The following is an 11,792-nucleotide window of genomic DNA, read 5'->3' as shown; positions in this document are numbered from 1 at the left end:
GAGAAGTGTGAGGGCAAGGTGTGGGCGGAGCTGCAGCCTCGCGGCGCCGAAATGGAGACCGTGTTCCCTGCCTCCCTCCGGCTTCGGGGCGCTGCAGGCCTTCCTTGGCTTGCCGATGGCTGTCTGCTTCCCGGGTCTCCACATCGGCTTCCCTTTGTGCACGTCTCCTTGCGTCCAAATTCCCCATTTTCTTAGGATGCCCGTCATATTGGATCAGGGCTCACCCCAGTGACCTAATTTTTAACTCGATTCCCTCTGTAAATACCCCATTTCCGAATAAGGTCCCGTTCTGAGGGAGTGGGGGTTAGGGCTCCAGCATATCTTTGGGGAGGGGGCGTAATTCAGCCCCTAACCGTCCCCCGCAGTAGTGTGCTGGTTTGGGTTTTTGAAACTTCGCTTCGTTTCTCTTCCTTTCAAGAACAGAATGGCTTTCATCCTGATGGCTTTAAAGAATATATTTATGAAATCGTCAATTTTTAAATTATAGAAATTAAATAAATCTGCTTTGCTGTTTCCATCATCCACATAAATCAGTTAACAAGTTCGGTTTCTCTCGGCAGTTTCTGTTGATAGATGGTGGGTCCTGCGTTCTGCCTGCACCGCGTCCCTGGCCATGGAGTCAGTTTTTTTCATTACTGACTTTATTGTCGTGCTGCGAAAATCAGTCAGGAAAGGGCGGCTGTTCTCGTTGCTTTTGGACGGAGAAACCCCGGTCAGCACGTGGGCTGGGAGAAGAGGCCAAAGACCAATTTGGGGCAGAGACCCGTCACCCCAGCCCACGCTGGAAGGGCCTGCTCGCCACTCCGACCTTTTCTCCGAAGAGACCGGATGACCCCGTGGTTTTAAAAAGGGGACGAGCCGCACATGCGCTGTGAGGCCTGACCTCTGGGCCCCCGTCTGCTCGTCCCCTGGGAGGAGCTTCTCTCCTGCCCCCTGCTGGTGACTGTGCTCCGTGCAGGCCGTTCCGAAGGAGAACAGGAGGGAGAGGGCGACTCAGGGCCTCTCTTTCCACAGCTAGTTCACCTTCGTGTCACCTGCTCTTCCTCTCCCATCTTCCTCGGAGGGCCAGCAAGCCAGAGAGAATTAGCTCTTCCTTGTCGATGGGAAAACAAGCCCCCGGTCGTTCGTCCACCTCCAAATGGGGCTGGCAAAAGGAAATTTGGAAGTTAACTCCCTACCCCCTTCCACCCTCCTCATAAACCTCCAGTCAACAAAAGGAAAGGAACTAAAAACATGGAAGAAAAACATCATCCCTTCCCAGCGTCCTTTGGAGGCGGCCTCGGCCCAGATGTCCAGGGAAGCCCGCGCCCGGGCGAGAGCGGGGTGCCGAGGAAACGGGACAGGCCCGCGATCTGTTTTCGTTCGGTGCCTGCCCGACTGTGCTGGGCTCCGCGGAAAGCGACACGGATTCCGCAAAACTCCCAGCGAGCAACAGGGGGGCGGCGGCGCTGCCAAGGCTGTCGCGCCTCTGCCGCGGTTTGGACCCGGGCTCCGCCGCGGAGGCCCTGGAAGGCGGGGGCCCGGCCGGGCGGGAAGCAGGTGGTTCGCTTTAGAGAAAGGCCCGAGGCAGGCCCGGGGCGCCGCGGGTGGCAGACGCCTGTCCTCCTCCGCAGACGCGGGCGCCGCGGGCGGCGGCCGAGAACGTGGCGGGGCGGCGGGGGTCTCTGCTTGTGTCCTGCAGACCTCCACCCCGAAGGGAGAAAGGGACCACGGCGCAGGGGGGCGGCGAGGGCGCCCAAACAGTCCCCACGGCAGAGCGAACTGCCCTAGGATTCCGGGTGCGGCCTGGGGGTGTGGCGAGAGCCTGGGAGGAGGCGTTGCTCGGAGGCGCTCACCTCCTCCCCCGCCAGGTCCTTCCTGCCTGATGCCTTAGGCCCAGCTGCTCAGGCCTGCACGCCCCGGTGCACGCTGTGTGGAGGGCTGCGGGGTTTAAAGGGCTTTTTTCTTTTCTTTCTTTCTCCTTCCTTCCTTCCCTCCCTCTCTCCCTCCCTCCCTCCCTCCCTTCCTTCCTTCTCTTTCTCTCTCTCTCTTTCTTTCACTGTTGAGCTCTCTGCTTCTCTCCTGTGTGACTGGACGGACAGATCATTCTCTCCACATGGAGAAGGGTTCACATTATGTCTTCTGTTTGGTTCAGCCCCACTTCCTTCACCTCCTCTCTCACTCAGCAGATGCCTTGGCCGTCCTCCAATGACCAGTATCAGTTTTACCACACTTTTGAAAAAGAACAAGGTTAGGATGTTCATTAAGATGAAGCTTAGGACCAACCAGGGACTTCTGGTCATTTTCTTGGGTCCACCACCTTCCGTCTGTTTTCTAAAGATGGTCCCTCCCCTGTTGGTTGGGACTCTCATTGAACAGTTCAACGAGAGTCACTGTAATTTGAATACTCGGAAGAAGGTTGCCCCAGTTTTCATGAAGCATTTCTTGAACAGGCTCATTCTTTCCCTTCACGTGCTAGCAGCCCCATCTAACATCTCTGGAATCCCAATGAGCGCTGTGAAAATGAGGCCCTTTGGGTGGCCAGGAGCAGTCTCCCATCTGGAGAAGGAAGAGGTTGGCTGTTACTGACAGCATGTCCGTGAGCTAAGGGAGGCAACTCCCACACACAGTGGGCCGAGTGGGCTCTCGGTCACTGCCTCTCTGCTCACAGCGTCTCCGGCCAAACCCCCTCCAAGTCTCTGCTCCTCTGTCGTACCTGCTCACTTCCCCTCCCTCTGCCCAGGGCTCTTAGTTCTCTTACACTCATGATTCCTTGTTCCTTGAAACGTCAATTCACTACTAATGTGGCCTGCTCAGGCCCTTAGCCGTCCCCTTCTCCCGTCACATCTCTCAGAGCCGTTCAACTTCAGCTTTGACTCCTGGGTCCTGACTCCCTCCCATCTTGCAGTTCAGGTTCCGGAGAGCATGGCTCTGGGTGGCCCCGCACGCCCTTCCTTCTCTACACAAAGCTCTTCTGTCCAAGGCCGTCGGGCAATCACTGTCCAGCCCAGGGCCCTGATACATTTGAACATTTCCAGTCAGACATGATGTGCCTCAAAGGCAGAATCAAATTCCGATGTTACTGGTTGAACTTTTATTGTGCCATCGAATATTGATAGCAAATGACTAAGATGCAAGGCAGATGGCATTCGATTCTGATAGGGTGAGTTTTTAAAGAGACACCAATGGTGCTCTGAGCCCCAGTCACCACCCCAAAATAAAGCTGATGTCATCATTTACCTCCCAAGTCAGAGTCCAGGTCAGGGCTGGCCATTCAAGGCCTTCTCAACTGCCTTTCTCACCCAGAAGTTGTCTTCCTTCGCCTAGGACTCAGGATACAGAGGTTTCCTAAGCTTCCTCTGAGATGTTCAATTCCCCTTTTGCTCCTGGGCTGCCTTCCTGTCCAAATTCTACACATGCTTCCAGTTCAACCTGTATTCCGGTCCTGGGCCCGCTGCAGCCAAGTGCTACCAACTCAGACTTAAAGCAACAGAAATTTATTCTCTTACAGTTCTAGACAACTGAAGCTTGCAATCAGATGTCGCTGGGTTGCACTGCCTCCAGTGGCTCTGGGCGAGAAGCTTCTGCCTCTTCCAGGTCTGGAGGCTCCAGGCATTCCTTGGCTGTCCCTTCACAACTCCAGTCTCCGGTAGCTTTCTCCTCTATGTGTTTGTACTGTTTCCTCTTCTGTCTCTTATGAGGACATTTGTCATTAAATTTAGGGGCCGCCCAGTTACTCCAGGACGCTATCTGTCTCAAGATCCTTAACTCAATTACATCTGCAAAGATGCTTTTTCCAAATAAAGTCACATTTACAGGTTCTGAGGGTTAGGTGGTGGACATATCTTTTGCGGAAGGTGGGCAACATTTATTTCACTATAATCCTCAATTCCCTTAAAGATGTCCCCTAGTCAGAAGTGACCTGCCCTCTTTGTGGGTTCCCATGCCCTTTATTCAAGTCTCTTAAGGCACCTTTGTTGTTCTGTTGTGCAGTGTAGATGTGTTGGTACCAGTAGTGAGAATGTGGTTTGCAGAGTTAGAAGTCCTGGGTTCAAATCCCAGCTCTATCACTTGCCAGCTGAATGGCACTGGCCAAGTCACCTGCCAGGGCCAGGATGCAACAAGGCACCACAAAATTTAAGGAGGCCCTCATTCTCAGGCCCTGAAACTGCAGGATCAGCCCTCTCACCGGCAGTGAGATTTCCACAAGTTTCCTTAAATTTTGTGCCCCAGGTGCCCCTGTTGTCTGATCCTAGTTCCCACCCTGCCATTTGCCCTGGTTTTTGAATCTGTAAAGTAGGGATAATGACCTTGCTGAGAGAGAAATTGCCTGGATTAAGTGAGTAGCACAGCGAAAAGACTCTGCCCCGTGCCTGGCACATAGTAAAGGACCAATAAGTGAAAGCTGCCATTTCTCTGACTGGACACTAAGTTCCTAAAGAGCTGGTCTTCATGCCTAATTCATTTTTATATCCCTAATAACTTTAGGCACATTACATTGAAAATACTTTGTGATCAATTATGTCTCGGTGAATTAATGAACACGTGCTAAGTTGGAGGCATGTGGTAATTGGGTTAGTGGTCTATAATCGGGCAGAACCATTCAAGCTTTGCGTCCCTGGATCGAGAGTTCTTGAGCTGATTCATTTCCTTGTTCACGTTCAGTGTTTAGAGGGTTTAGGTGAGGCGCTTTGGATGGAAGGAGTAGAGCCCAAGCCTCAGTAAATTGCTGAGGTTGGTTTTCAAATTAGAACCATGAAGGAAAAGGCTCCAAAAGCGGGATGCGTGCACGCTGGGAAGATTAGCTTGCGTCTGGAGAGCAGCAGCCCAAATGTGCAAAGTGGCTTCAGTCCACGCATGCTGGTCCCATCAGGAACAGCTGGGCTCCTTCTCGGCCACGCACTTGCCAGCTCCCCGGGAAGGAGATTCTTTCCTAGAACTCGGAGACTCTCTTGCCTGGAACTGCATGAAACTGTTGGCAGCATCCGGCCCAGGTGGGTGCACCCTGAAACACATTTCTTTGATGTTGGGATTGATACTCCTTTTTTACATTGTGGTTGGGACTCATTAATTCTCAGTAAGGACCAATACTGAAGGAGGAGTTTACTCCCTTTCTAGCAAAAATACATTTCCTTGAACAGGCACAGATCCTGGAACTGATCTGCTCTCCTGGCACAGGGCAGCAAGTATGTGGTACCCTGGGGCTGGTGAGAAAGGGGACAGACTCAAGAATTTCTGGACGGGAAGGCTTTTCCCTGCATCTACCACAATTGCTAAAACACTATGTAGAGTAGTCCAAGGCAGGTCTATAGTTGCATGGAAACTATAGCATGTACGTGTGGAATTTTATTTTCTTTACTTCAAGATGACCATAAGAGCCAGACTACTGATGAGTGTAATGATTTGAAACTGCTTCTAAATTCCTCATACTATCATGTTAGGTTCGATCCTGAGATCTTGGTCCCAAAAGCTCAAAATGTGCGTTTTTCTAGCAATCTCACTAAAGCACTTGTTTTCACTGGTGCCAGACACATGTATTAGGTTTGCAGTTAGTTGCCCTGTTCAAGGACTGCCTCTCTAACCATCCACAGAACTTAAGAAAAGCGGTCTGGAAGGGTACTGGGAAAGTTGATTTTAGTAACTGCTGTATTTACGTCCAGAATATCACTATTAAATTGGCAAACATGAAGCCGCCTTCGGTGTGGCCGAGTGTGTAGAGTCACCACTCCTGGATGAGCTGTGTGCTTGGAAGCAAGAAGCATCAAGAGGGCTCTTGGCTTCAGGGATCTGGCTCAGTGTTTCTATCCACTGAGCCATGTCCACTGCTGCACCTGCTTCTTTTGGAGCCAAACTTGCGCACTGTGACTCCTCAATAGCACTAAATTGCACTAATCTATGAAATCTGTTTTCTTTCCCTTCTTTCTCTGCCATGAAATAGACTCGCCAGGAGCTCGCGGAGGTGGGAGCGGTGTTGAAAAATACCTTCTGAGTCACTGCTTGAGAAGTTTTTTATTGCATTTTTTTCCAGGTGATTCAAAGTAACGAAAGTATTATAAGGCAAGAAGACATTTAAGCTGAAAACAGCCAGATGGTAAAGACTTCTGTTTAGTCTATTACATGAGAGGTAACTCCTAGCCGTTTTCTGAAGCTGTTACTGGTGGGAGTGTGGGGCTGGAGGGACTCTTCCAGGCAGGCAGTAGTGCTCACAAAAGAGCCACTGCCTTTCAGAGAGAAATTCTGGCAGCAGCAATGACGTTGTGGCACCATTTGTATCCTGTGCAAGTGAAAGGATCCTGCCACGGTACTTGGTTTGTCACGAACAAGAACTGTTGCTTTTTAAGCTCTCAAGTGCCCGAGGAACAAGAAAGAAGCTGCGTAGCAAGGGCGGAGGAGTCTAACCAGGGGTTTGCTGACTACAGCCCACGGACCGGCAACCTGTTTTTGTAGATAAGGTTTTACTGGCACAGCCAGGCTCACCTATTACATGTCGCCTGTGGCTGCTTTCACACAACAAAGGCAGAGTGGGGTAGTTGCGACACTGTATGGCCCACAAACCCAAGACACTGTCTCTTTGGGTCTTTAAAGGAAAAGTTTTGCAGACCCTTGGTCTAGACACATAGTCAGTCAGATGACTCAAGTGCTGGCTGAAGGTCCCCCATTCATGATGCCAAAAGAAGGGCTGGGTTGGCTTTGGTGGTTGTGATGCACTGTGTAATTTAAAAAATCTTTACAGTCCAGCACAACTGAAATTCCTTTCATCTTATTTTGGAGTGGCAATATGGAAAGTAACATTCGGCCTGAAATATGTTACCTGAACTTCTAAAGCATTGCTAGATGGCTTGAAGGTGTGTAAGTCAATGTTATTTTTCAAAACCCTTAAAAAAGATACAAGTGTGGGTGATCACTAAAGTATCAGTATTGTGCTTGTGTCTGTGCAAAATTCTCCAAAGCTCAAAACCATGTGCTGTAGCTATAAATACAGTCCTGCTTTAAGTCAAACTCTACGGTCTCATTATTTTCCCAATCTTTGAACCAGTCTTAAGAGTCACCAGAAATCTGTATTTTAAGACACCAGATACATTTCTTAGCTGAGCCTTCCCGGGCCAACATGTTGGACCAATTCAGAAAAACATGCCATAAATTATGACTGTTTTATTTGAATTAATGGAACACATTCCACAATGGCAGGAATTCTTACCAGGAGTTCAAAAGCCAGACATGGGCTCTAGGTTGTTATGCATACATTGGAGATGGATTCAAATCCTGCCTCTATGGCCAGGTTTGGTTGGTCTGATCAGGAGCGCAGGGTATGACAAAGAACAAAGCTGAAAGACCTGCAACAATCAAGATTATAGTCTCTTTGGGTGTGAGTTAAACACCCTGCACAAATGCAAAGGCAACTGGCTGGAACCTTGCTGTACAGACTGGTCAGAAGTGACCTGAAGCTTTCCAAAGTCCTTAAGCACAGGGCTTATTGCTTATGGCTACGGTGAAGGTTAACTCTTTTCTCCTCATTTAAATATTAGATAGAGCATAAGTAATGGATGATTATGCAAATGCTATCTTAGCAGATTGTGACTCACCGCAACAGAAAAGCCATTCAGGGTACAGGAGCACAGGACTTCCTCTCTAGGCTCAGATGGGCCACCTGCCTGAGGCTTCGTTTAAGATTTAAATGGCTGGAATCCAGTTCCCTCCAATCATCCCTTTTGTGTGGATGAATTTATAAGGCTTGAAATAATGACTTAGGGGAGCAACAGTGTGTTAGTGAAAATATCAGCAAGAATTTAAATATGATTTTTGAGACGTGTTAAAAGAGTTACAACATATAAACCCACTTGACAAATTTTAACAGCTACACAAATGAAGGCATAGAATATTAAGTTTTCCCTTCAGTTTCAATGAAGGTAAATAGGATCTCATGGCTAAAGAAATGCCACCATCCTGTATTTTTATTTTTTTAAAAATTGGCCCTGGTTCTTAAATTTTCCCTTGCTTAAAAAGTCCACCAGCCAAGGTCTTTTAGTTTTGGTATGCCCCGTCACAGGATGCCACTTACAAATTCTAATTTTAAAGACACCCTTCGTTTTTAAAGGGGAGCCACAGGTAGGGCTAGTTTTCAAAAAAGATGACTCACTGCTCTTATTTAGGAACAGGATGGTGAGATGTTATGTGGCAGTTAAGAGTTAAAAAAAGGGATGCTCCGGAACCTTTGTTCAGGAGTAAGGCTGTGGGGTCAAGTGTCTCTTTAAAGCAAAGCGACTGCCACCACAGCCCTTTGGGGAAAGCAGCCCATGTGTTCTACGGCCAAGTCGTGGGTGTGCGTTTTTCTGTGGCATTCATCCTCGGGAAGCCAGGCTCTGATTAAGACGCAGCCGTCACACGATCACTAGCGAGAGGCCCGTGGTGTGGGGGAGCCCTTGGAGCTGCGTTCCACGAGAACATTAGACTGTCAAGGCTCAGGAAGGCCTGAGTGTCCACAGAAATGGAGGCAGGGCTCAGGACTGGGACTAACGCTGGCTCACGCCAGCGATAAATAGCTGCTGACACAAACTGAACATGTGCAATTTTTTAAAAAGGTGGTATCGAGTAGCAGGCCCAGGGCCATCCCTCTCGGCCTGCTAGGCCTCTTTCTTCTCTCCACTTTGGCTCTTTGTTGAGTCACTTCCATCAGGCACTGTTCCATAGGATAAGCTGTTGGAATCTGGTTGTATTTTATCCAACATTTGTTTCCCTGTGGAGATAATAATCACACTTACAAAAAAAAGTCTTTTGAGCTCTTAGGGAAGAATAGGTTTTAATAATTTCTCCTCGATCTAGGCCACATTTTATCCCCCTTTTTGATGCTTATGTGGTCATGCTCTAAACAGAAGAGGAAAACGTCGGGGAAGAAAAGGCCCTTTAACCTCCACGTCCCCTGACATTTGATCGTGCACCGCCCAGCAGCGCCCCGGCCATGGGGCCTGCCCTGCTCGGCCAGATGGGAGGTTAACATGACGCATTAACTCATCTCCAGAGCTTTCTCCCCAGTGTCCTATTTCATCTAACGCACCAACAACTTAGAAAAGCAGTCTTTCATAGTGGCCTCTAAAGCTATCCCTGATCCTGTGGATGGGGCTTTGTGACATGAAAAAGAGAGTGAAAAATAAGTAAACTGCATTTTCTACCTAAGAACCTCAATCCATAGAAGCCACCTATAACACATTCCCTCGCCACAAACATCAGTTCTCACACTGAACGCTCTTAGCTGGTCGAGGTGGCCCCAGAGGGAAAGAGAACACAGAATTCACAGGGCCATGTTTTCTCAGATGCAGGGTCAAGGCTTCCATGTTTTCTTCTTCAAAGGCTTGGTCCCAACAGAATGCTGGAGGAACCGTGGGAACATCACTACCCCTTCCGGAGACCTGCAGGTCACCCCAGATCCCTAGCAAAGCTGCAGGTGGTTGAGGGTGGCAGCCGGTGGTGGGGCAGGGAGGACACAGTGAATCATTTCCTTTGTTCTGGACGTCACTTCTGTTGTCCACATGGCTAAAGCGACTGACTCTCAGTGACAGCAGACAACTGACTGGAAAGACGGCACATATCAAACAGATAAGGATGAACGAGGTAGGCGGGAGGGGAGGGAGCTGCTCACGTTCAGGTGTCTGGAAAGCACGCCACACCTGGCCCTACAGTGCACAGGCCACCGCGGTCTTCCCAGGAACCTCGTTCCTTGGCAGCCTAGCCTTGGTCGTGAGACAACCCCTCCAAGGCTCTCTGAGCATCTGGGCTGCTGTGGGTAGCCACTCCCTACTCCTTTCCTATTCTTTTCCAATTTAAGGAAACTCAGAGGCGAAATCTCCAACATCACCCAAATCTAGAAGACAGGGTCAGTTCTTTTGTATCCTCAGTGCTCTGTGTAAACCTGGCATTCGAAGAAATGATTACTGATATTTATAGTTACAACACCACCTCTGGTAGTATCATGAAATGTACACTTTCTGAAGAAAAGAACTATGTTTTATATTAATTTACATGTCTAAAATAATACCCGCAATTATTAATTTGTGAGGATAATATTGTCTGTTGTAAATTAAAGAACATATAGTTTTACCAGGAATATTTCCAAAATCAATGTAAGACTGTGGCAGATGTTCCTTTTCTCGATTTCTTGTGACCAAAAACACACCAAGGAATGACAGCAAACACCTGTGAGAAAAATATTAATAAAGGACATCGAAACAACTCATGGTATTCAATAACTGAGCATGGTATTCGTCTACATGATGACATGAATTCCCTGGTTTGTTCTTCCTGCTTCTCATGGTAAGCCGCCTACAACTTGTCTGCATTGCTGCAGCCAGTAATATGTGTCCTCAAAACCAAGACCTGGAGCGCTTCCAGTAAGTCTCTGCTCCAGGTTTTCAGCATCTGGAGGCTGATTGAGGCTCTACACCCTTTGGGTAGACATTCAGTCTCATTTTCTATCCGTGCATACCCAGGCCCAGCACTGGCATGCAACACATGAAAAACATAATAATTTATTCTTTAATTTTCTAAGAAATTCAGTTGTCCTTGGCCATAAGAATAGTCACAGTTTCCAGATCCCAGAAAGTTTGTCTTGTCCAAATATCTTATGAAATTGAATGTTCAAGATAAATGGCTTTCTGTGCTGAAAGTGGCCTGGGCTCAAGTTTGCGTAACGATGGTCACACAGAACACCAGGCCGAGTAGCAGCGGAGCATTAGTGGAGTGCCATTTGGCCCCACGGAAGATCCTCGACAGTAGTGACGCGCCCTCAAAGATCTATTCTCCGCGAGGATGTCAGCAATGACGCCCAGCAACAAAGCGTTAAAGCTGGGCAGCCACACCCAGAAAAGGGGATGCTACACTCTGATGTTATCAGAGCTAGACCTGCCTGTCTCGGCCTTTTATTCTAGGGATCCTAGAGGTACCCGTGGTTCCCTGATCGAGATCTAACCTAGGGGTTCCAAGGGCAAGATAGGGCTGATACAGTATGAAAAGACCACCAAGTAGCTACAGAGCCAGCGGATTTATCTTGGCTGGAACTGGAAAATCTCCAGTGTTTCAGAACCTTCTTACAGACACTGAAATCACAAAGTGAAAGACGGTGAACCTTGTATAGGGTGTTAAATTGAAAAATGTTTCCTTTAGGAGCTCAGGAAACAGTTGTTTCTCATATTATTTTCCAATTTTTTATGCCTCAGGTACAATGCCAAAAATCCTACATAAAAGTAATAGGATTTCATATACCTTACTTACCTCTGGGACATTTACTCACCCCAAAATATATATAAATATAGTGAGAAAAGCTGCACCAAGGAATTCTTTGTAAAATATGATACCTTTAACAAGAATTAAAGACAAAATGAGTTTTAGCTTGTTTACAAAAGCTGTACATTGTTTTCCAAATTATGTTAATACAGGAGACCCTCTACCCTGGGTTTTGCTCGCTGTGGTTCCAGTTACCTATGGTCAACTTTGGTCCGAAAGCATTGAGTGAAAAATCCCAGGAATCAACAATTCATAAGCTCTGCGTTGTGCTGTTCTGAGTGGTGGGACGAAGCCCTGCGGCCCGGGATGTGAATAACCCCTCTGGGAAGCACGCGTGGCTCTCCCCCTCCCTTCACGTTACTTGGCAGCTATCTCGGCTGTGAAATTTACTGTTGGAGTGTCTCATGGCTTGTGTTCAAGTGAACCCGTATTTTACTAAACAGCGGCCCCAAGGCTCAAGAGTAGTGGTGCTGGCAATTCAGATATGCCAACAAGAAGCCATAAAATGCTCCCTTCTAACTGAAAAGATACGTATGCAC

General features: G+C 48.2%; 1 protein-coding gene across 2 annotated transcripts in view; it reads right to left on the bottom strand.

Moving 5' to 3' along the window:
* Positions 1 to 5,973: 5,973 nt before the first annotated feature.
* The window catches only part of NIPAL2 (NIPA like domain containing 2), a 76,694-nt gene continuing 70,875 nt past the window's right edge, over positions 5,974 to 11,792 (bottom strand). The window contains exons 9-11 of one of the 2 annotated variants that reach the window (XM_037131106.2): positions 11,261 to 11,324; positions 10,073 to 10,167; positions 8,512 to 8,713 (exon numbers count right to left, since the gene is read on the bottom strand). In XM_037131106.2, the coding sequence (XP_036987001.2) occupies positions 8,601 to 8,713; positions 10,073 to 10,167; positions 11,261 to 11,324 (272 nt within the window). In that variant the 3' untranslated portion in view covers positions 8,512 to 8,600. Of the gene's footprint in view, positions 8,714 to 10,072; positions 10,168 to 11,260; positions 11,325 to 11,792 lie in introns of both variants that reach the window. The other variant, XM_037131107.2, reaches the window with a different exon arrangement.

The sequence above is a fragment of the Artibeus jamaicensis genome, unplaced genomic scaffold (genome assembly GCF_021234435.1).
Source record: "Artibeus jamaicensis isolate MK-2021 breed Jamaican fruit bat unplaced genomic scaffold, CSHL_Jam_final scaffold_916, whole genome shotgun sequence".
Lineage (NCBI taxonomy): Eukaryota > Metazoa > Chordata > Mammalia > Chiroptera > Phyllostomidae > Artibeus > Artibeus jamaicensis.
This window is presented reverse-complemented; position numbering and strand designations above follow the sequence as displayed.